A 23,955-nucleotide genomic window follows, 5' to 3' on the forward strand; every position below is an offset into this window, starting at 1 on the left:
ATGTCAAACGAACGACACAAGATCTAATTTTTCATCGCCTCTCTCTCGAACTAAAATTAATTTTCAATTGTTCTTTGTGAGACAAATGTGCGTCAATTCTGGTTCTTTGCGTAAAAAAATTAATTAATTTTTCGAAGTGAAACAAATCAACTGATGATCGGTAGGAAACTGATATTGTATATAATGCAAATAACTAGATTTTTTTTCTTTTTATTTAAGGTGAAACAACTTTTTTCTCTTTCTATGATATTGGATAATGTGTATTTTATGCCATAAGCCATAAGCACATAATCAGTTGAAAGCTCCTAAATAAACTGATTTTTACAATCAATCTTAAAAAATAAATATGCTTTTATGAATAGTTAAATAATAAAAAAAAGCACGCTCCCTGACAGAGTAAACTTGAGTTTAACCACCACGAGAAAAAAAGAGTAGATATTCAGATTTTTTAATTATTATTTTTTAAGTTTTTTCTTTAATATTAATTGAATTCTTGACTTTTGTTAAAATTGCGGATGCTCGAATATTTTTTTATTTCCACATACGAAGTTTCATATAAGTAAAACTTTAGTTGTATCAAGCTCAGAACATAGTTGCTTTAGCGCTTTTCAGCAGTGCCAGCGGAGAGCAGAGTCAATAAGATACGTTTATAAACTAATAAGCACGACGAGTGGTTGCAGGAAAAATTATAGATATTTACATATATCTAGATGTAAGATATTTTTGGTTGTGGTCAACAAGTCAACTACATAACCTGTAACAATAACATAAAAGAGGAGGTACTGCATTACACGGCCAGATATTCGCGACCCCTCCGATGAGTTGAGTGACACTGAAGTTATATACTGAAGTACGTGATTTCAGTGTCACTCAACCGGCGGAGGGGCCGAGAATATCTGATGGCCGTCTACTGTACGGTATGGTAACTGTGGTGGCGCTATGGTATAATAATAATCATAAGTGAGTATAAGTGAGCATGCGATTTGCGAAATACGAATGCGACCATCTGCAGGCGCAGGCACGTAAAAGTAGCAGTTTTCGATTATGAGTCGGAGTCCCGCGCGATTGACGGAGGGGTTATGAGTGTGTGCGCGCTACCGTCGTCGTCGTCGTCGTCGTCGCCGTCGCTACCGCTGCAGCAGCCGCTCCCGCGCACTGATTTCTCGGACAAACCGGGCCACCCTCTTCTATAGTATACTTCTCTCGTCCCCAGCATCGCGGGTGCTTCTACGAATATATAACTGAAAGAGACTACACTTAAGTAAATAGTGTTCATTAACAATCCTTGCAGCGGTTGAGCAGAAGCTCCCCCGCACACTATTGTAACAGTTCCACATAGGTACAGAGAGACGTAGACACGGCACGCGTTACAGTTGGTATAATAACAGCTCCTCGGGGCGATGCCGCCGAAGAAGCGGGACAGGGAGTCTGATGCGAGCGCGGTCTCTGGTCTCGGGCTCCAACACCACCATCACCATATCTACAATCAGATGCAGTCGCAGCCACAGCAACAGCTACAACAACAACAACAGCAACAGCAACCGCTGCCGCCACACGCCCAGCCCACTCAAGCCAGGATGGATCAAATGCACTCGCCTAACAACGAGCTCTTCCTGCAGGCTTTCGAGAGTGAGTAGCTTCATTTTTCTTATAGGCATTATAATAGTGCTTTGCCGTGCACCAATAATGACCTTCGAACCGTACGGTTCCCCAAAATTTAAACCTAACCTGGCGCGCGTCCATTGACAAACTCCTCGGGCCCCTTTTCTCATTAATATCATCTTCAAGTCCCCATCAAGTAAGTTCAATTGAGTTAACCAACTGATTACCCATGCACTGCAATTAAGGAGTAACGTAAATTTTGTTCAGGTACCGGCCTTGTTTATAACTATCCTCAAGTAATGGGAAAGTTTCTTTCTCTCGTTAAAAAGTGTGTGCCATTGGAGAGGCCTTTTAAGTCCGAAATCCTCTAAAGCTAATACGATTTGTCAAAAATCGTTGAGTATTGTACCAAACCCGAGCTTGACAAAAATTTATGCTTACGTTTCCTTGTTTATCTTATAATTTGTCGTCGATTAAGAACGAATATTTTTTTTCTCGAGGTACAATATTTAAGTATCTACTAGTATTAAGTATCTAATAGTACGCATTTTTATTGTAAGAGCAATCGATTGGCAAAAACCAAACGGTACGATCAGTTTTCATTTTGCATCCAATATACATTAATGGAATCCATACGTGCTACTTCGGTATAACCGAAAGTTACAATTGTTACAAACTAATAAAAGCGTGTTAAAAAGGAAATGAAGAGTGCATAGGTTGAATTAAAAAGAATTTCAAAGTAGCCGTATACTTGACAATATTAATTATTATTCTAAAAAAGGGTACAGGCGCGAGGCGCACTTCGAAAGCATAAAAAACGTCTAAAAATTAGCGAGTGAAAAAAGCCCAACGGATAGTGGTACTTACACGCGATTGTAAATCAGAAATATATAAAAATTGAAAAAAAAATTTTGTAAACCACGAAGTAAGTACTTATTATACGAGAGCAGCAGGGAAATGTCGTAAGTCTTGGTGACTCGAAATAATTTTAATACGAGAATTGGAGTATCAGCTTCACCTTATGGTAGCTGATAAATGATAAGAAAATATTAATACTTAACGTGCATATAATTATGTTGAACCGTATTCCCGAAATTAGTGTAAAAGCAAGTAGCCCATACAGGTATAAGTGTATTATATCACGTACCGATAACTGATTTTGACTTCATCTGAATATTTAAGCTTGCTTAGTTACGTAATTATATTTTTAAAAGTCTAAGAAAACAGTTGTACCATTATTTTTCTAATGGTCACTAGAGTAGGTATATTATGAGTAAAACATCTCACAGTCAACAAAATATTCGCTCAAGTGAAGCTAATTAGCGAGCGCGAAACCTTATACCTGTAACAGCATTATCATTCAGTATTATCAATAATATATATTATACTCGCTATGGTGCGATTATGCACCACACTTGACTCACGTCTGAAAATCTTTCAAGCATTCTCCCGCTGTATTTACTAAGTATGGCCAAAATATCCCCCAGTTGCCATGTATATTTGTTTTATTATGATAAAATATACTTATAAGTTTAAAAGTTCCCTGCACAAAGACGAAAAGCAGCAGCTCCACCAAACACGACCATAGCATTTGCCTGCTAGTCAACCATTTTTTCGTCTTCCTCTTGTACTTATTCACCTCTCTTTTCTTTGCACGTATACGTGTATGTACGTATTGGGCACTTGCATGATATACTTACAGTTTGCAAGTGTTTTTCTTTTTTACGTCCTTCAGCGCGAACGGAAGATTTAAAATAAATTTTTCGTTTTTCTGCAAACAATGTTGATAAATTCGGTGATAGTAATGAGATAACTTGCATGGTACTTATTTTTAGCAAGGTATTTTTTCGATGCTCGTGCGATGGAGTTCGTGTCAAATTTTATTACTTTTAACTTATACCCGATACATTGACAACGTACGACAGTCTGTACAAAAAAAAATGCAACTCAGATTTTTCTATTTGAAATAATAACAGAAAAATCAGAGTTGCGCTTTTTTTGTACGAGTTGTTGATCAATTTAGTTACGGAACAAGTTACACTCTTGTATAGATAGCCAGCGTTGAAAAATATACAATGCCGTCCACAAAAAATATATTCTTTCTCGTTTCGAAAGATAATGACTGCGTGTAGACAATATTTCTAATTCATTTATTTATCTTATCGTAAGTTAAGTAGTTTTACGTACTGTGAAACACGTGCATATTTATCATCCATTTATGCAATAGATCGATTGTCATTAAATTATTATTTAAGTTAACGGGATCAGAGGGTCATAGTCTGCCACATGCGTAACAAGTTCGAGTGCACAGACGTCTCGTATCAAAACGAGATTCACCTCGGTCATCATTTCCCGTTCTGAATCCCAGAAGGATCAACGTTAACTATGTATTCCCAAACCTTTTGTAGACTGTCTCTTATAATTATGTTGTGGATTACGCTTGCCATCTTGCGACCGTGACTCGAACTTCGAAAATTTCACTACGAAAACTTAGTCCAACATATATCATACAAGACTACTTATATCTTGGCAAATAAGTATATTAATACTAAGTAATGCCCAAAAATATTGAGGTAACTCTTTGCTTCTGAATATAAAATTGTAACTTCTTTTAAAACAATTATTTACTAGTAATTAGATAAAGAGGAGTATAATTTTTTTCGTTTTTCATACTAAATATTCGAATAATGGCAATTGTAAAATTTGTCTCTGTCTTTTTTGCTTTTCATTTCTCTGTTTCTCTTCTTCATGGATATAAAAAAATTTCATCTATACCGGAATGTTGTTATCGACAATAGTCAATGCATCAAAATTCATACGTCAAGTAGTTGTTTTCATGAAAAAGCAAAATCATACGAGTTTTCATATATTTTCGAATACATTTATTTCATTAGTAGTTATAAAAGTATAATATCTTTGTTATGCGTGATGACTACATTTTCGTTATTACTAATCGTTATATCGTTCAGTTAGAGAAAAGTGTATTGTACAAAAAAGTTTTAAACACATATAACTTTCTCCCGTAATAAACTTTGTAAAACGTCAATTTGTAAATTTATAACGAAAAAAATCGATTTTTTTTTCTCTCCAAAGTTAAATAGCTCGTAGAAGTATACTAGATAATTATTTTTTCATAAAATCTTTCCGAATGCAAACCACAACGTTATAATGGGGAAATAAAATGAGTCTAAAGGGATGGATGCTGCTTCAGTTAGTCTTAAAATTTAAATACTTACTCACAGAGTTTACATGCATTATTAGTCCACACGAAATTTACGCTCGTTACACAGACGATGGGTTCGGTCCAGTATGGGGTTATACTCTTCTTGTTCTGGTAACAGTGCAAATTGCTCCTGCAGTCGAGTCATGGTTAAAAATACGAGAAATTTTCCATAAATCGCATCTAATTATCATCGCCATATAATGTGAAGATTGTCCACCAATTTAGTAATAAGACGTGAAATGCAAAAACAATATTGGCTATTATCACTGTAGGAAGATAATCTTTATTATTTATCATATAACACATAAATCTATGGAATATGAGAAGAAAGTGGAGCATTTAAGTAGGGGGGCTTAGACTTGCATTTTCTAAAAATTTGCACAGAGAATAAAATTGTAAAAAGGAATAATGTTCAATTTCTTTGTTTCAGAACCTACTCAGATATATCGGTTCTTGCGTTCACGAAACGAAGCATCGGTGAGTATATTACATAAAGCAACATTTAATGTTACAAAGGCAATCCCATATTGAACGTTAACAGTTTATACCCGCAATCGTAGTTTTTTGTTCGTACACACCATAATTACTATAAGTGGTATACACATTTACCGACAAGCGAGCGATTATTTGATATTTTTTTCAAATGATGTACTTTTAATTTTTTTTGCTCATGCTTATTTTTGTCAATCCTTCATTTTATTTTACGTTACGTAAAAGCTGCTACAACAACAACAACAACAATAATAATAAGAATAATAATAAGAATAATAATAATAATAATAATCTAGCACCGAAGGAAGAAAGAATGAAACAAAGTGTTTGACGTTCTACGTAAATCGTTCATTACTGTGTTGATGAGAAAAACGTGATAATGTATCGTGCTAGATCGTAAAGCTTAAAAAATGTATGCTAGTTGTAAAAAATTATTGTTGTGTTGCAGCCAATATTTCTGTACAGAAACTTGACGTACATGAGACAACGTATGTCTCGAAGTCACAAGTCTCGGCAAGGTTTTCGAGTGAATTCGATACTCGACAAAGTAAGGGCCAAAAAGGAACAAGAGCACAACCGCAACTACTTGACCCTCACGTTTCTCGGATTTTACGATAAACAGCGTAGGTTTTTACAACAATCAACTCCCAAATGCCGTTGATGAGTATTTATGTACTTTCTACGACTTGCTCTTGTATTTTCAGTAGAATCTACTCAAGATCGCGTCAAAGTCGAAACTTTTTTGTTAAAAATTTGCCACACGAAGCGTAAAGACGTTAGCTCGCCCATAATGCAGGTCAGTATACTACCTATACATGTAAATCCAAACGAAATGACGTTTTGCCGTATCACCGGTGCAGTGCAGTGAAAAGGGCGCAACCTGATGATTTACTTTGTGCAGGTTTCTATGGGTGTGAGCGAGGTACCGATAAACCCTACCGATAATCAACCGATAAGGATACCCGCCATCTCCATACCCAGCGAATCATTTAGTTTAAATAACGGCCACGTGGCCAAAACGTACATGCTGCTGCTTAAGGTTGTGCACTGCGTCTCTAATAGTGGATGCCCCACGCAAAACTGTGATATAGAAGGTACGTAATAATTTTTTCAATCAAATCTTTCCGAATCGGATATCTTTGGAAAGATAACCGGATTTCTATATAATTGTGGGTACAGTTGTTAAAAGTGAACGAAATGCTAGCGTCGTGTAAGTATTCGTACCGTTAAAAGAAAAAAAATTATTTCAGAGCCAGCGCAAAAGCGGCGCAAGTCAGCCAACGGTACTGCCATGAAAATAAACAACGGTGAGGAGATGAAGCTTTACGGCTCAGAACTCATCGTCTACGACAAATACAATCGCTGCCAGTTAAGGGATGGTGAGTACGTACTCAATCTCCAGGAGGTTCAGGTCAATAGCACGAGGTGCAGTCCAAAGAAGCACAGTGCCTGGGAGACGATCCCAGACATCAAAGACAGCGTACCTTTCGAGGTCTTCAGTCGCGGTCCCTCGATCAAGTTCAAGCTCTGCTGGGTCAACGAGGCCAGCAACGGCTTCGTCGAGCGGCCGTCTTCAAATCCACTGCCAAGCGTTGACAATAAGGAAAATCGACCCGGAAACAGTCAGTACTTTTATTATCATCGTTCTATTTAATTTTTCATTTTAAAAAACTTTTTTTTCAACTAACGACTGTATTTGTTGAAAAAAAAAAAAAAAAAAAAAAAAAATTGTTCTATTTCAGATGGATTAGATAGATGCGCAACTAATCATAATAATAATACTACTATTATTACTAATAATAATAATAATACAACACTGCCTACACCTAGTCCGCTTGCAACTTCGAAAATTTCAGTTGCAAGCTCAGATAAAATAGAAGCAGCCAAGGGAAAGCAGCAGATTGTCTACCAGTTTATGTACAATAATAATAGTAGACAGCAGACCGAAGCAACGGCAGATTTTCATTGCCCCTGGTGTTCGGTCGACTGTGGTAGACTGTATTCACTCTTGAAGCACTTGAAACTGTGTCACTCGAGATTTACCTTTACATATACTGTAAGCAACTGTCAGTTTGTAAAAACTCGATAGGATGGTTTTTGCTCTTAATTTGATCAAGTAACATTTTTTTTCCATTCATTCAGCCAACACCCCAAGGTGCTCGAATAGATGTAGCCATTAACGAATGCTACGATGGTTCTTACTCTGGTAGTCCACACGAGTTAATTTCTCAGCCTGTCAACGAGGACTCTAAAAAAGGGCCTACGAGACGCACTAGTGTCACAAATATTGTCGTGTGTCGACCTAAAAGACCAAAGCCAAGCCTTTCGGAATTTTTAGAACTCGACGAAAATGAGTTTGAAAATTCTCGGCCCTACATATCTGGTCACAATAGGTGAATAAATATTTTTGTTTATATTTATTGAATTACTTTTAGAAAAAAAACTTTGCTCAAGGGAAGGTGTATCCGCATATTGAATTTCCAGATTATATCATCATACAGTTACGTGTTTACCAATTTATCCGAAAGAGTTGGATGTTGATTCGGAAGGTGAAAATGATCCAAAATGGCTACAGACGAAAACTGTGATGATGATCGACGACTTTACGGATGTAAATGAAGGAGAAAAAGAACTGATAAAGATGTGGAATCTTCATATTATGAAGCATGGATATGTGGGTGACTGCCAAATTCCATTAGCATGTCAAATGTTTCTCGAAATGAAAGGCCGGGAGCTTCTTATGAAAAACCTCTATCGCAACTTTGTTTTGCACATGAGCAACCTGTTTGACTTTGGTCTCGTAAGTCCTGTCGTTTTGTACCAGACAATTCAAAAACTTCAAGACTTGATGAAAGATGAAGGTGAAGATGGAGATATTCGTAAAGTTCTGCAGGAATCGCATGCAGTTCAAGTCGAAAGGTGGATCACCAATGGCAGCCAGAATTCTTCAGAAGTTCAGAAAACCAGTAAGTATGAAAAAAAAAAAAAAATGTAAATAAATAAAATAAAATATAGAAAAAAAAAGATATGATGGAAAATAAATTGTTTACAGTAACCATCAGTCAAGCCAGTAAAGTGAATTTCAACAATGAGCCAACAAATTCGAATGCAAGACGAAAGACGACGTTACCAATGGGCTCGCCTCCAGGCACCAATATCAATGGTATCAAACATCCGAGCATGATGGCTATAAAGGCAAATAATATTACAAAGGATAACCAAATAAATAGTGACCTGCCACTAAGTAGACGTAAGAGCACAAATTCCGTTGTTGTGGAAGATAACACTTCAAGTGCAGCCATGGGTTCAGCGCATATGAGACGAAAATCCATGGCTAATGGTAGTGATAGTGTCAGCGCTGACTTTCCCAAACGAAAATTAGTCTTAGATGTGATGCCGGCTAGTGCTAATACCAATCAAAAGACATCTCAAAATGGCACTGTGTGTTAAAACTGCAGTCTACCAGCGACTTGGCTATTATAGATTTTTTGCATGGAAGGGATGTTCTTCATTGATAAACTATTTCAATGGAATGTGTATGGATATTTTAGTTTTATCTGTACAAGCAAGCCATTGAATTAATTATATTACATTAGTGTTTGCAATGACTGTATACTACAAGTATTTGAATCATTAAAAACATTTTTTTATACTGTTATTATTTTTGGGGGATATAATAATCCAAGCGATTGAAAAATACAAAAGTCTTTTTAGTGATCATTCTTTTTGTCAATAATGAATGGAGAATTTATACAGTTTAAAAATGTATAAGCTACGCATTTTAGTAGTTTGTTGGTAACAGTATGAGGCTGAACCTTATATTTAAATAAATTTCTTTGAGATGTTGATTTATCAAAATATTTTATGACATTTGGATTAATTAGATTTCGTGAGTCTTTAAAACCAAACATGACTTTTATTCCTCCAATATGACTTTACATCATAAGCATACTCCACCTCGTGCATTGTGTTTACAATGTTTTTGTACAGTATTTGTTGCACGTAATTAATAGTGAAGTTGTATAAATAATTGAATGAATCATTGTCGACTTCTGCGGAAATATGTAAGTTGGAATGAAGTGTTTGTTACTATATCACAATCTGGTAATTTTTTTGTCATGAAATAATTTACTTTTTTAGTAAACACTATTTTCTTGATTATGTTGAATGATTCTTAGTCTCTGCAGTTATAAAAAATACGATTCAAGTGACAAACTCCTATTTGTTGTAAAAGGCTTATTATCCCCTGCAGAGTTCTTCAACATACTTAACCAACCAAGTATGTATTTAACTGTTTATCAAAACATTAATCAATAATCGTTTTTAGATGCTCAGTACTTTCAACTTATTGAGTGACAACAAACATTTTTTTAAATAAAAAATGGTATTTGATTTTTTTTTTCATTTTGCATGGGGTATATTAAAATAATCGGTACTAGAATAGTTAAAAAACAAATAAAAGAGATTTTTCCTACTACATATCAAAACTAATGAATGATGAATAAATTTTTTTTACTATCACGGAAAATTTTTACGCTAGTGTTAAGAAAACAGTCATCGGATCCATCAGGAGTTTGTCATTTGAGTACTGTACTATCTCACACTTTAAACCTCATTCTGTAAATATTTTTAAAACATTCAATCCTAAATTTTTGTTCTTTAAAAAGTATATTCATAGTTCGGGGTAACAGTTCAAAATCGATAATGTAAAGCTTTTTTACTCTAGTCAACAATATGTTGATATGCTAGTTTATCTGATAAATTTCCACAACTAGTATAAATTAGTTTCCGAAATTTGCCCACTCACGAACATCAAAGTTGAATGAAAAATAACTGATTACTTTTTGAAACATTGTTTAAAATTATTTTCATGTGCACACATTGTTTGAAAAAAGCAAAAGTCAATCAAATAGAAAAAAATCAACGTAACTGTAATTCTTCAACTACATACTCCTATCACGTGCATATATGTAACATATTTATAAAATATGTTGCACGCATGTATTATACATTCAATATGCATGGAATCATGTATTATAAAAAAATTGAAAATATACATCCAAATACTTCAGTTACGTATATTTGAGTGAATTAATGTAGAGTGAAAGTGCCTTTAAAAAAAATTCCAAGTGTTTCACAATGCAGAATATCCACGGAACGACGGTCCGACAATAACTGTGAATTGCATTGGTGACTCAATTAATTTCCTCCCGATACAAATGTAAAAAGTGAGCGAAGTGTAAAAAAAAAAAAAAATAATAATAAAAACAACAATATTTATATTTAGCCAACCAACGTTGTCATAATATAATATTTTTCAGCATCGTAACCGTAAGCACTTTCTAAAATTGCATTTCAAATATTGCGTTACGCATAATACGTGCTGCTTTTAGGGCGGTCTTATATGTCAACTAGTTATTTAAAAAAATGTTGATGCGACTTGCAGTAGTCTTAAAAAATTTGCACATCAAGTAATCAATGTATTTCGCGAAAAAGAGGAGATTTTTCACGTAAATAATATTGATGTATATTTTTCACTATGACACGACTATGGGTGCACGTTGCTCAAAGCTAGAGCAATTAATTATGTGTCCGATGCTTGTAAATTGATTCGCTAAGCCACTCGGACAGGTCCATTTGTGTACTTATCTACAGATATAAATGTACCTCTGCGACCCACTCCGATCACTTGTCAGCGAAAACACCATTATAATGGCACAGCGCCGGGATCAGAATATTATTCTCGTGTTAGCTTCGGATCTATGCTATCGAAGTATGGTATATATCTATCTGGCTATCATGCAGTTGGATGGTGTAATTGACGAAAAAAAGTGAAATTCATTTTTTTGGCAATCATGACATGATTGTCCACAAATACTAGTGTTTATTATAAGATGTACATAGAAAGAAATTTTCAATAAACTCTGCGAATATTAAAAGCGTGAATGAGACTTTGATTTTCTCAACCTTTGTCCTATTCTTGTTTTTTATTCAACATTAATTACTGCTCATTTATTCAGTTGTTCATTTACATTACCGATTGTTAAATGTTTTTGCATTCTCAAATGATTTATCTCAATTTTACATTATATATACGCTTGTCACGCTCAGTTTTACAATTACACGTTGCACTTTAGGTATTATATCGCTTTTACATTTTATTTCTCCTTTTATGTTTTAGTTGAACGATATGTATATTTTATAGGTACAAATTTTTGGCAACTTTTTTATTCTTTCACAATCCGTATCAATATTCAAGAAAATTTTATTGGTAGAGTTAGGTGCCTCTGGTGCGCAATCGTGTATAATTTTTTTTTTTTTTTTTTTTTCGTGTGAAGTTAGCGGTTAGTAAAATTGAAAAAAAGGTATTCGTTAAACATAAATATATTTAATTTAGCCATAAAATGCATGCAAACTTCACATAGGTACATAGTAGGGTGTGAGAAAAATATACGTATGTCAAGAAAATGTTTACACTAATGTAATTGATTTAACTGCGCGAGTACTTGGAGAAAAAACTAATTTTTCAAAATTGCCGTAAATGTTGGCCCGGTCGTTATGAGTACCGTATTTGAAGCCTACGCTAATGCCACAGGTACAAATCAACCAACATTATGAAAAACTTCATATTTTTGGTACATCATCCGACAAAACCATAGCTAGCTATCGTTGACGTAATCAAAAAAGAAAAAAAAGTTTTAATGTCTACTGTCTTATATGCACCTCGAACAATGTCAATAATGAGAAAGAAAAGGTCATCAGACGACGGAAGGGCCGATAGCAATAAGTGAAGACTCGAGCGGGCCGCTCAGCGACGAGACGGTCGAGAGAGTCGAGGAGCCGGGCGATGTGCCGATAGCCGCCGAGGTCGGTTTGATGGGCTCAGGTGACGCGAGCCCCGGGCGCAAGTGTCGACAACGGGCGCACAAGCGTGACCCCACCTGCGCTCGGATCCTCGACCCGAAACACGTCCAGTGGAATCGCCAAGTCGACGTCATATATTACTCGGGCGACTCGTTCGGAGGTCAGTATAGTATACTATACAAACTTGACTCCAAAGGGTCATTTCTTTTTTTGGAAGTGTCCTTACCTGCAGGGTATATAACATTATTTACGCATCTTCAAGCGAGTCTCAACATTGGGTGTGTATTATTTATACATATTGCGATCTGTGGATTCGCTTGACTTTTACCTGAACGTACAAATTTAAATTGAAGCAAAGTGAGTGTGAAGATTTTTTAATTGACAATCACGTGCGCAGGTAAAGTGCTGCGTCGCGGAAGCGAACCCCTGCGCGAAGAGGCCGAGCAGCAGGCGCGTCGCAGTCGCTTCGTTCAGCTGGCCCTGGCCAAGAGCGAGCCTTGGCTCTTTCTTCTGTCCAAGTAATATTTAACTCCTCATTTATCCTGTCTTATTTTTTGGCCTTGGTCAAATACCTTTCCAACAAGTTTCTTTTTTAAATGGCAACATTTTTTTCGCCTCGAGCTAAGCAAGTATGGATATTCTACATCATCACGACAAAATTACATGTAGAATTTCATATTTCTTTATTCCTCGAGAACGGAGGATTTTCGTCGTAGCTAAGTAGTTAGTGCATACGTTGCTTGTGTTGTTTTGTGATTTACAGTACCCGAGAGATTTTTATTTCAAAATTTATTGTCTTTACAAATGACGAAACTTTGTTCCGGAGGTAGCATATTATGTTGACTTGTTGCTTTAAAAAAAAAAAAAAAAAATGATCACACATTACACTTATTCGGATGAACGATACTTTGCTCAACACTTCTCGATCTTCATTAAGATCATCTGACTGAGCCTTTCGTAGTCAAAGTACTGGGGAAAGTCTAACTTGACTTCCTGTATCGACCAGTTCAACTTGTGGCGCTCGATGCAGCGCAGAAATTCCTCGTACATTGGCGCTACGGAATCCAAATCGGATATCGTAAACACGTAGCGCTTCTCCAAGGCGACGTAAGTTTGGCAACCACCTGACAAATCCAGCAGCCTCGCCAGACTTTTGACAAATCCGTCCGTTATCTTGTCGTCGTATATAACTGCAACAAAAACACACAGCTATTCGATTTTTGAGATTTTCCTACGCACCTCAACGAATTACTTTTAGTTCATTTTTTCGTGCCTCTCGATGATTTTAATACAAGTACCTTTTGTGTCGGTAAGTAGTTTAACTTGAACTGTTATTTTGCTGCCCCTAGCAATAAAAAAAAAAAAAAAAAAAGTTATAACTACTTAAACGAAACTCTGGTGAATTAAAGCCTTAACCCGAAATCGTCAAACAAGATCATTTCTTAAGATAGCGCTTTCTTCTCAACAAGTTTGAGCCACGTATATACATGCAGTACTTCTTTGCTTCGAATCGTTAATGTATTTACTCATTACAGATATTGTATACACACATATAATTACGTTGCATGCAGTTATTAAATGATTAAAGTGATTTACCGTCAGCTGCCATGATGACGTCGACTTTGCCGATTTTTGTCTTTAACGTTGCATTCCAGTTTGGGTCCAAAAAATTAAGCTCCGTCACCGTAACTTTGGCATTGACGAGTTGCCTGTTCCTCTCAAAGTTTTTTTCAATCAACTTGAGTATCCCTCCGATGTCAACATCTAAAACGCATAAGATTATTATTCACATGGAAATATTATAGTTTCGAATCGTCGGTGAAAATCACGTTGGCCTTCACGTATAGGTGTGAAAATTTATTTACCTGTACAAACGACTTCCTTGGCAAACGCACTGGCTATAATACTGTCGAACCCAACCCCGGAGCCCAACTCGAGCACCACCTTGTCCCGGAACACTTGTGGATGCGAGATAATGTAGTCGCCGAGTAAAAGCGCCCCGCGCCAAATTTGCAAGCCGACCAGCTTCAACTCGGTAGAAATGCTGTGCTCTGTATGATAATTGTTGCGTCAACAACAATACTTATTTAGAATGAATAACGAGTTCTGCAATATGACTAATGAGCCCAAAGGCGGACGTACCGATTAAAATAGTGCCCTTTTTGTTGCGCTCCAGAACCAAGTCGCCGTCCTCGTCGTACTCCAGAGGCCCGTTTTCCGAGCGGCTCTTACGCATGTGCGCCGGATACTCGAAGAGAAACGCCGACACCGCGTCTGCGGAACCACGTACCAAACTTGAGAGGAAATTTCGTAATGCTCGAACATCGGTCAAGATGTAATCGCAATAGGTGCAAATTAAGTGTTTTTTTTTTTTTTTTTTTTCTTTTCCTTTTTAATGTGTACAGGTGTAGGTACTCACTGTTACTGCTGCTACCGTCGGTGCTGTCCACTTTGCGCGACTTGTCAGCGTCCCTTTCCACCAAAACCTCCGACGTTACTTTGTGACCCGTCATTTTCTACACGACAGACTAAATCGGTTTTATTTCCAAAGACTATATAAATGTTAAACGTATGCGCGCTTTCGTATAAACAAAAAAACAAAAACAAATACTGCCAACAAAAGTAAAGGAAATTATATCTATATCTTTGGCACTTTTACTGCAACCTCGATTTTCAATGATTTTTTTCAAATATTGCTTCCGGGTTTGCTCTATCGATCGGCCAATACATTCACTGAAAATCGGTATACTCTAGCTACATATACTTATATTTAAAGTAAGAAGGTAGCTGTATTATTTTATACAAACAGATAATTTATTAATCGTGGAGTTGAAAATTTTCTTGTAAATCTTTTGCACTACAAATCGTAAAAAATAAAAAAAAAAATGAACAGAACAATGACGGCATTTTTGCGAGTATATGTATATATATATACACGTACCTTCTATTAATATCGCAAACTTGGCCCTGCAGATTCGCAGTCAAGGTTCCGTTGGAGCTAAATAGGTATAGGAGGTATTGCCAGATGCTTGCACACATTAAGTACTCAAAATAATGTAAGTCCATGTGTACATATATCACGTAAACACTAGATGTCACATGTACGAGGGTACAATATAAATAAATTTATATAAAAATGTTTGTGTGCCACAAGTATTTCCTTTCCACGATTGTGAGTATATAGATACGGTAAGTATCTTCGGAGCCGGTGAGCGCGACGCACCAAGTGGTCGCGGGGACGGATCCACCTGCCGATCGGGGCAAACCCCGCGAGGTGGGCTGCCGCTGCGCAATTATAGATATACTCATTTGCGTGCTTTTTCTGCACGCGCTATTTATTTTCGGATTTTCTTAAGCGGTGGTGAGCCGGCCTTGTGCACGATATGCATATGAGAGTCGTTGCATATTTTGCCTCGCGCGCATCCCCTCCACCTTTCCCTTTGATGCTGCCTGGTGATGATGATGCGATCTTCCTCTCATTCAATCCGCATGAGATCTGAAATCATCGAGCGAGTAAGAACTCAAAACACGTGCGTTTCTCTGTCATTCATAAGAAGTATATCATACAAAATTACTAATCTACACCTATTTTGATACACGATCGTTTTATCTTTCGTCACTCATATTCGTCGTCTACTATTTTTATGAACAGAGCCACTATTTCGGGGAATTCCAAATAATCTCAATTTTTCTATTTTCATTTAATTAGTTATTTATTCGATTATAATTCTTACGCGGTAGTTTCCGGTAAAATAAATTATATTCTCGTTATTAAACGATCATTTTTTCTTTTGTTTTCGTTCAAACAAAGTACTAACTACCACACATATTTTCCATTTTAAATATGCCAAGTTAAATTCAAACAAATTACCTCATAAAATCATGTAAAAGGACTTGACTAAATTGAGATGAGATTAGATACCTAATGATAAGTTGAAATCTCGAACCATAAGTACAACATTATATGTATAGTGAGTTCTGGATACATATACAGTACGGACCTCACCAGATAACGCGATCAATTTGTACAGCAAGTGTAGCCATGCGCAAATAAGTAAATTGAGAGTGAAAAGACGAGCACCAATAACCAGCGATGGGATATAGTTCCGGCCAGATTTGGAAATTCTCTAAGACCCAACTTCTCTGACGTGGGAAATCACTAGATAAAAAAAAATAGTACCGAATAGACCCGGGGCGCTTACTGGCCACTCTGTTAAATAAATAACACAAGCGCCTGTCACTCGGTGACTCGGGGTGCTTACTGGCAACTCTGCTAAATAAATAATCGCGTATTTACGTACACATAACTATTTCAGCTGCGAATACATTTAGGGAACCGGATCAGCCGGAGCTGTAACGATTGGTTTTCAAAACCTTAAAGTTTTTTAACAGTGTCAGTCACGTGCGTGTGTAGGCGTAAGTTAAGCCATCTTTGAATTTGCCACCAAATCAGAGTTTCCGGAGTCATCCAATGGAACAGGGCTTCTACCATTACCGAGTCCAAGCGCGTCTTTTCATTGGAGGATTCCTTTTTTCTCTTCGGTGACTAATCTTTGATTGGTCATGCGCACAAAACAAAAGGCCAATGGCCGTAATTGTACTTGTAAAAGTTGTAAACCGGGCAATTTGACCGGGTCAAAATGCTCCAATGAATAAAGTTTATCTATCGAACAACCCAATGGAACAATAAAAAAATAGGCTCGATATAGGCATCTTTAAACAAATTCAACAGCAGTAATGATAATCACGAAATGCAATGTAAGTATTAACCTCGAAAGAAAAAGAGTCTGCAAAACTTGAAGCTAGCATCAAATAAGTAATACTTACTTCGAAAATTTGAAGCTCGGAGAGGCCAGTTCTCTTTGGCTCTCTTGTGAAATGTTGTATTGTTGCAGAAGAGCAATCCAATAAGATAAGTTTACGTAGCGCGTCGCAAGTCGCAATATCGCAAATCGCAAAGTGTTGTATCTCTCTCTTTTTCCTCCAACTTATAATACTTAACACTTACACCATAAGTATTACGTTACACGTATACGACGTTCGTAACTTCGTACGACTCGCACTACGCGACACGAGGCTCGCGAGAGGAGGACAGAATAGCCGACCGACCGAGGAGGTTGTGAGACTTGTGAGTGCTTATAGGTTCAACGCACGCGACCGCGACGCTCACTCATCGGCCATTTGTCTGCGAGAAGCCTAAGGATGAAGTTTACGTTGCTAAGCATTGCCAGTTGTTTCCTTATACTCGGGTTAGCCCGGGCTAAGATCGAGGTAGAGGATGACGTCCTCGTCCTCACCAAGGACAACTACGATGAGGCTCTCGAGAACCACGAGTACATACTTCTGGAGTTTTGTAAGTATACACATACGCCGACCTTTATTCAATAATTATGTTTCTTTCTCCAAATTATTTTCAACACCTGTTTTCCCACTTACCCTTTCCAAGCCCGCTTCCCTCTAATTGAGATGATTCGCCGACTCCGAATCTATTTGTTAGTTTCCTGTCAAGGTATGGAATAAAAATATGTCTGGTTGTATACGTGTGTGCATCTGCCCTGTCTAATCTTACTTGTCTGTTCCTCATCAACGATAACATCATTAGCAATAATAACTTATGTTATCCTCTAAAAATATTAACATGTAAACAAAGTATATTCACGAAATTACCGTCCAGGTACCTCTTATTGTATCCTCATACCCCTACATTGCAAGACTTTGCGCGCAAACCCACCCGGTCCACGTCATCTCTGTGCCTATTTTTTTTTTTTTTTTTTTTTTTCTTGGGAGAGCGCCTATGCTCTCTTCGTTCAACTGCTCTCGTGGCTTATCTACATATCTATATACATACATACGCATTGAATAACTCGTCAGTCGTCTCGTGTCTCGTTGTCTGTCGTGTTGGCGGATTTTTGTGCCGGCGTTGATGCGTGGCTGTTTTGTTATCTATCATATACATATACACAGAGAGGTAGTACGTTACATCCTGTTCCTCGCCGATGTTAGGTACTTACTCATTATAATGATCCTCGAGTCATGCTATGGAATTGCAGATTACGAATGTCACGTAGTCCCATGTAATCAATTTTTTTTTTTTTTTTCATTTTAACAGCTGTTTCCATGACTTGTTTGATTTTTGAAACTTGGGCATTACCACGATTTTTACAGGCATATGTTGATTTTGCTTTACTCCTTGACTTTTTCGGAAATAAAATGATGAGTAATTTGGGGATCCGAATAACTTGAAAAATTTGAAGAAAAAAAAAATGTCTGCAAAAAAAAGTTTTCACCCATTACATTTATTTTATCAAATACCTTTGTGGAATTTTCTTATCATCCTGTTCTCTTTCCTTGTCTGTTCTAATGTGTTTATGTGTTCTTTGACAATAAAATATTTACAAATATCGATTTAAATAAAAAGTTTACAAACGATTTTTAATTTTTTCATAACTTGTTAGTAGCTTTGATAATAAAAATAATAACAATTTTTAGATGCTCCCTGGTGCGGCCACTGCAAGGCTTTAGCTCCTGAGTATGCTTCTGCAGCTAAAACATTGAACGAAAATAATTCTCCGATAAAACTTGCAAAGATTGATGCTACAGTTGAGTCCAGTGTGGCTGAACCTCACAATGTTCGAGGCTATCCAACCCTTAAATTCTATAGGAAAAACAAGGAGCCTAAATTTATTGACTATTCTGGTGGACGCCAAGCTCAGGAAATTATTAACTGGCTGAACAAGAAAACAGGACCTCCTGCTAAGGAAATAACCTCTGTAGATGAGGCTAAGAAAATGATAGAAGAACACCAAGTTGTTGTTATTGGTTTCTTCAAAGATGCTGCTTCTGAGAATGCCAAAGTTTTCTTGAATGTTGCTGGTGCCGTCGACGACAATGTATTTTGTATCAGCAGCAGTGAAGAAGTATTCAATGAATACAACGTTAAAGATGGAGAGGTTGTTCTCTTTAAAAAGGTAAAAATTGTGAACACTATGTTTTTTCTCTTATTTTGATCAATCCGTGTAATACAACATATTTCTGTTTTAGTTTGATGACCCGCAAGTTAAATTCGCAGATGAATACACTGTTGACAACTTGAAAAACTTTGTGAAAGTCGAATCCCTGCCATTAATTGTTGACTTCAATCATGATACTGCCACAAAGATTTTCAGTGGTGATGTTAAAAGCCACCTCCTTATGTTCTTCAGCAAAAAAGAAGGTCACCTTGATAAGTACCCTAAAGAACTGAAAGAACATGCCAAGTCCTTCCGTGGACAGGTAATTGATTACTTAGTCACTAAATTTGAGATTTGTTTTCGACTTAGCTTGTACAATTTCTGACCGAATAAATTCTTCTTCAGATCTTGTTCGTCGCTATTGATGCTGATGACACCGACCACGAACGTATCTTGGAATTCTTCGGACTGAAGAAGGAAGATGTACCGTCTATGCGCATCATCAAGTTAGAGGAGGACATGTCTAAGTATAAGCCTGATAATTCTGAACCAACAGCCGATAATGTCAAAGACTTTGTCTCGAAATTCCTCGCCGGTGAATTATCTAAACACTTGCTTACGGAAACTCTTCCTGAGGATTGGGACAAACATCCTGTTAAAGTTCTTGTCAGCACGAACTTTAAGGAAGTCGCCTACAACAAGGACAAGAAAGTCCTCGTCGAGTTTTATGCCCCATGGTGTGTACACTGCAAACAGCTCGCTCCCATCTATGACCAGCTCGGTGAAAAATACAAAGACGACGACAAAATTGTTATAGCCAAGATGGACGCTACAGCAAATGAATTGGATGATGTCAAAGTCACCAGCTTCCCAACCATTTACTTGTATAAGGCTGAGACGAATGAAGTATGTTTAAGCTTCAACAATCTTTAAATTCTTAAATTTTTACATGTGAGAAGTAGTATTGAGAAATTTTAATCTATTATTTCTGAATTAGGCTATCCAATACAATGGAAAACGGACACTTGATGGTCTTGTGGAATTCTTAGAATCAGATGGTGCTCAGGGTGCAGAACCCGAAAAGGTCAGTATATTTCAACAATTTCTATACTTGAATCATTATTTAAAACATTTGTAAATTTTTAAGTCTAATTGATTTCCAAAGACAGAAATAATTATTTGCATTCGTTATTTACGAATTGTCTAGTTAAGCGTGCGATTGACGCACAACAGTAAAGAACACTTATAACAATATATGGAATTTTCAATTAATTTCTGATTTTTCACTTTTAGGGTGAAGAGGAAGATGAAGATGATGACGCCCCAACGAAGGACGAACTGTAAAAAAATCGCACCTGCAACTTCGATTAAAGAAACAAGCAAAAAGTACAGTGTCATCTCGCTGTTTCTACTTTGATCGTGGAAAATGTGGATAACGTTGATTTTTTTCAACGCCAATTATTTGGCTGTAGAATATATATTCTAGCCTTTATTGTATTTTTTTTTTACAAGATTCCATTGAGATATGTTAATGAGATTGTGTTTAAAGTTCGTAACACGTTCTTGTACAGATTTTAAATATGGAGAAGCTTCTGTATTTTTCAAATTTTATCATTTTTCATTGAATTTTATAAGTAAGTACACTGAGGAGTTTAAAGTTGTACTTATGCGTCTTCCGTAGATGCGGTAAAGCGCATTTAAACAAACATTTTACTTTTAATCCTAAATTTTGCACAAAAATCTCGTTATACTAAAACAGTACCATGTCTTTTACACAAGAAGTAACCATTTCTTACATTATATTGTTTTCAGTCATTCCGGTGAATTAGTAGAGCAAGATACAAAGATAGAATGTAAATGTGCGTGTATGAGAGATTAACAGAAATCTTGTAAAATTTCTAGTAAAAACTGCACTGGCCGTGTATTAATGGATGCCTCGAGGATTCCGTTTTTCAGAATTCACGCTATGAATTGTTATTTTACCAATCGATTTAAATAAAAAAAAAAAAAAAAAAGAAAGATTAGTAATAGTTACTAGTTTTTCTACAGACTGAAATAATTTGTTTTTTTTTTTCCTCCACGAGTACACGGACTAAAATTGACTAGTAACGAAACTGAAAAGAAAAAGATGAAATATTTTTCTGTAGTTGTGATGTACGCCAAAGTTAAATGCGTATTTATGTAAAAATTTTTATCAAATATTATTTTTATAATGTCATACGATTAACCCCTTTGAACATCCTGTGCGTTGAAATAAAAATAAATTATGACACAAGTCTGATTATAGAAACATGTGCTTATATTTGACTGATGAAAGTATGTACATGTAATATCTGTAAAAATATATATAAAATGATCATAATATATTTGTAATCGTGTACAAATACGTTTGTGATTATTGAAAGAAAGTACAAAAGTTACATTTATTCGTGTTAATTCTTTAATGTAGAAGTAGTTAACGTTCTAAATGGGATTGTCTAATCACCCCCTGTACAAATGTATAAGTATTTGATTTTAACATAATCTTCATCATCGCTGTTGGTTCTTCACTGTTTCGATTGACGTTGTAGGACGGCACCGTAAAACAGGGAGCAGATGAAAAAGAAAGTTTGCAAGCACTGTGCGAGCTCATTTCCAACATGCTGCGTTCCTCCGAGGAGACGAAAAAAATATTGCAAAAGGAATGCGAAGAAGCGACGTTCCCGTTGAAACCTTGGCCGATCGAGTCCTTGGTCGTGAAAGAGCTCGACAAAAATATTTGCACTTGCCAAGAAGTAAGCTCACCTCATATTTTTCCAAGAGAATAATCAAAGGGATGGGGAGCTTTAAATTTTCCAAATGGGACTCTAACGAAAAACACTTTCTTGATTAAAAAAAAAATCCAACTCCCGTCAGCAAGACGAGGAGATCGCCGCGGAAATCGGCAAGACTCTGCTGAACTCGCAGCGACTGCGCGAGAAGGTGGCCGCCAAACTGCACAGGGAGGGCCAGCGCTCGCGGCAGCCCACCTTGCAGCAGATCTACTCGTCGGTGAGCCACCAGTCCCGGAGCCGTAGCCGATGTACCTCGTCGCAACCGGCCAAACAGCCGCCCCGACGGAACAGCAGCATCACGAGACCGCGCGAACCCGTCGGCAAAGATGCCAATAATCGTCACACCTCCGCCCAGCGTCTGCGCTCCAGCGACAGGGCCCCCGGCACCACGAAGAACTTTATCCTGGCGAACAAACGGAGCGTCTCGAGCACCAAGTCCTCATCGGACTCGCGCAAGCCTCGCAGGTATAGTACATACACACAATTGCTTCGGCGCGATGCCCTCGAAATCAAGTATATATAGTTGTGTGTTACTTCTAGTTGTTCAAAAGCCGCGCCGAGTCCCGTCAAAGTTCATCAGTCCGCGAAGGAAGACGAGGTCAAGGCGCTCGACGAGCTGGACAGGCTGATCAAGAAGTACACGTCGGCCGAGGCCAAGGTCAACGTAGCGAGTTTGCGGAGCAACTGTCCCCTGCACGCGGCCAACGCCAAGAGGGTCATCGAAGAGAAGGTCACCACGCTGGTCGACGCCGTCGAGGGCCTGGACCGGCTCGGCGTACCCCCACGGCTCGTCAAAGTTCTCAAGATCTATCACGCTTACCTGAGGGCCGAGAGTGACCCCACTGCCATCCCGGTCGGAAGGCACCAGCGGGAAGCCGTCGACTCCTTCACGGCCCACTTCCAGAGACTGGTAGGTGGACAAAATGAGTGCCGTTCATTCACACCCTTGCTTGACCCTTGTTGATCTTTTTTCTCCTTTTTCCAATGTTTTTACAAGTGTATACCTTTCAGGATGAAAAGAGTCGATCTGCGGATACAGCCGGTTATCACGCGTTGCTGTCCGAGTGTGCGACTCTGTATCGGCAGTCCCACATGGACGACTTGAGCAGCGGTGACATGAAAAGCATCAAGTACAAGTATTTGCATATGGAAAATAATGCGTTTAAAGAACTTGGGATCAAGGAAAGAGCCGGCGAAATTAAGTTTGCTGGCTCAAACTCCAATGAGCTGAGCTACGACTTTACGTTGGACGTGAAAAATTGGCTCTCGAATGGCGTGTGGAATCATTCGTGCTTTCTCGGCTTGAAGGGTAAAAGGTTATTTTATTTTCCGCTATTTGGAAATTGTCGGGGTGAACAATAATTTTTTCTACTGTTACAGATGTGTTCGGCACCTATTGTACAAAGTACTCGGACAGGCGCGAGTTGACTCAATTTTTCGGCTCGATCCAAAACTATCAGAGGGACGCTTACGAGAGAGATTTGTCGGAGCTGCTCTTGAAGACTGCAGTACCGATGCTGAAAGAATCCGTCGGTCCCGAGAGCAAAGAGTTCACAAGTATTTACAAGATGATTTCAGCTATTTGCCAAGTTGTCAATATTAAAGTGCCGGCTCTTGTACATGTTACCGATTGATGTTAAAATTATTCGTTACGTGCATCAAACTTACGCGATGCCTTGGAGATTTTCTTCATTGATCAAACATTGCATTGAAGGTGTTGGTAATCTGTTCCTTTTTAAAAAATAAACAACTTGTCGTATGTGAAAATAAAATTTTAATTTGAACCACTAAGCTACAACAAAATTCAAGTGTTTGATTTATTAACATGCAGTTAAACAAACCCACCTCCAGGATAAAATAACTAAATGAATATTAAAAAAAAAAAGAAAAAATGCTACTTTGCAATGTGCAATACATATAGGTATAATAATTATACAGTGTTGAAAGCATATTATATTATGTGCCCAATAACCTTTATTTGAAAAAAAGATAGCGCAAAGAAAAATTACAT

General features: G+C 37.4%; 4 protein-coding genes across 6 annotated transcripts; 3 read left to right on the forward strand and 1 right to left on the reverse strand.

Annotated features, from left to right (window-relative positions):
* Positions 1-978: 978 nt before the first annotated feature.
* On the forward strand, positions 979-11,263 carry Su(z)12 (Polycomb protein Su(z)12). Of its 2 annotated transcripts, none has more exons than XM_089591933.1 (10): positions 979-1,629; positions 5,256-5,302; positions 5,766-5,940; positions 6,025-6,113; positions 6,219-6,411; positions 6,568-6,939; positions 7,060-7,373; positions 7,460-7,710; positions 7,802-8,283; positions 8,370-11,263. In XM_089591933.1, exons 1-10 carry the CDS (start codon positions 1,401-1,403, stop codon positions 8,765-8,767), a joined length of 2,550 nt encoding a protein of 849 aa, XP_089448059.1. In that variant the 5' UTR covers positions 979-1,400; the 3' UTR covers positions 8,768-11,263. The 2 variants fall into 2 exon arrangements, with proteins under 2 accessions (XP_089448059.1, XP_089448058.1); XM_089591932.1 differs by having other exon boundaries at positions 980-1,629; positions 6,022-6,113.
* A 1,799-nt stretch (positions 11,264-13,062) lies between these two features.
* On the reverse strand, positions 13,063-15,274 carry LOC106644627 (methyltransferase-like protein 22). 2 transcript variants are annotated; one of them, XM_089591960.1, is made up of 6 exons: positions 15,123-15,274; positions 14,601-14,697; positions 14,324-14,455; positions 14,047-14,232; positions 13,778-13,945; positions 13,063-13,371 (listed from the first exon to the last, which is right to left on the reverse strand). In XM_089591960.1, exons 2-6 carry the CDS (start codon positions 14,692-14,694, stop codon positions 13,094-13,096), a joined length of 858 nt encoding a protein of 285 aa, XP_089448086.1. In that variant the 5' UTR covers positions 14,695-14,697; positions 15,123-15,274; the 3' UTR covers positions 13,063-13,093. The 2 variants fall into 2 exon arrangements, with proteins under 2 accessions (XP_089448086.1, XP_014215725.2); XM_014360239.2 differs by having other exon boundaries at positions 14,601-14,709.
* Positions 15,275-17,036: 1,762 nt separating this feature from the next.
* On the forward strand, positions 17,037-21,421 carry Pdi (protein disulfide isomerase). The gene is made up of 6 exons (XM_014360238.2): positions 17,037-17,534; positions 18,671-19,149; positions 19,223-19,453; positions 19,537-20,037; positions 20,129-20,215; positions 20,425-21,421. Exons 1-6 carry the CDS (start codon positions 17,384-17,386, stop codon positions 20,473-20,475), a joined length of 1,500 nt encoding a protein of 499 aa, XP_014215724.2. The 5' UTR covers positions 17,037-17,383; the 3' UTR covers positions 20,476-21,421.
* Positions 21,422-21,770: 349 nt separating this feature from the next.
* LOC106644605 (uncharacterized) lies at positions 21,771-23,655 on the forward strand. Its single transcript, XM_023390955.2, has 5 exons — positions 21,771-21,905; positions 22,027-22,409; positions 22,485-22,854; positions 22,956-23,253; positions 23,325-23,655. Exons 1-5 carry the CDS (start codon positions 21,771-21,773, stop codon positions 23,576-23,578), a joined length of 1,440 nt encoding a protein of 479 aa, XP_023246723.2. The 3' UTR covers positions 23,579-23,655.
* Positions 23,656-23,955: the final 300 nt, after the last annotated feature.

Source organism: Copidosoma floridanum, unplaced genomic scaffold (assembly GCF_036245765.1).
Source record: "Copidosoma floridanum isolate Cflo_tuat_1 unplaced genomic scaffold, Cflo_Japanese_pri ptg000014l, whole genome shotgun sequence".
Classification (NCBI taxonomy): domain Eukaryota; kingdom Metazoa; phylum Arthropoda; class Insecta; order Hymenoptera; family Encyrtidae; genus Copidosoma; species Copidosoma floridanum.

Coding starts and splice junctions, on each gene's coding strand:
- LOC106644627 (XM_089591960.1), bottom strand. CDS start 14,694: ATGACGGGTCACAAAGTAACGTCGGAGGTTTTGGTGGAAAGGGACGCT. Junction 14,456..14,600: donor CGACGGTAGCAGCAGTAACA/GTGAGTACCTAC, acceptor GTGGTTCCGCAG/ACGCGGTGTCGGCGTTTCTC. Junction 13,946..14,046: donor CAAGGAAGTCGTTTGTACAG/GTAAATAAATTT, acceptor TATGCGTTTTAG/ATGTTGACATCGGAGGGATA.
- Pdi (XM_014360238.2), top strand. CDS start 17,384: ATGAAGTTTACGTTGCTAAGCATTGCCAGTTGTTTCCTTATACTCGGG. Junction 17,535..18,670: donor GTACATACTTCTGGAGTTTT/GTAAGTATACAC, acceptor AACAATTTTTAG/ATGCTCCCTGGTGCGGCCAC. Junction 19,150..19,222: donor AGGTTGTTCTCTTTAAAAAG/GTAAAAATTGTG, acceptor TTTCTGTTTTAG/TTTGATGACCCGCAAGTTAA.
- LOC106644605 (XM_023390955.2), top strand. CDS start 21,771: ATGCTGCGTTCCTCCGAGGAGACGAAAAAAATATTGCAAAAGGAATGC. Junction 21,906..22,026: donor ATATTTGCACTTGCCAAGAA/GTAAGCTCACCT, acceptor AACTCCCGTCAG/CAAGACGAGGAGATCGCCGC. Junction 22,410..22,484: donor GACTCGCGCAAGCCTCGCAG/GTATAGTACATA, acceptor TGTTACTTCTAG/TTGTTCAAAAGCCGCGCCGA.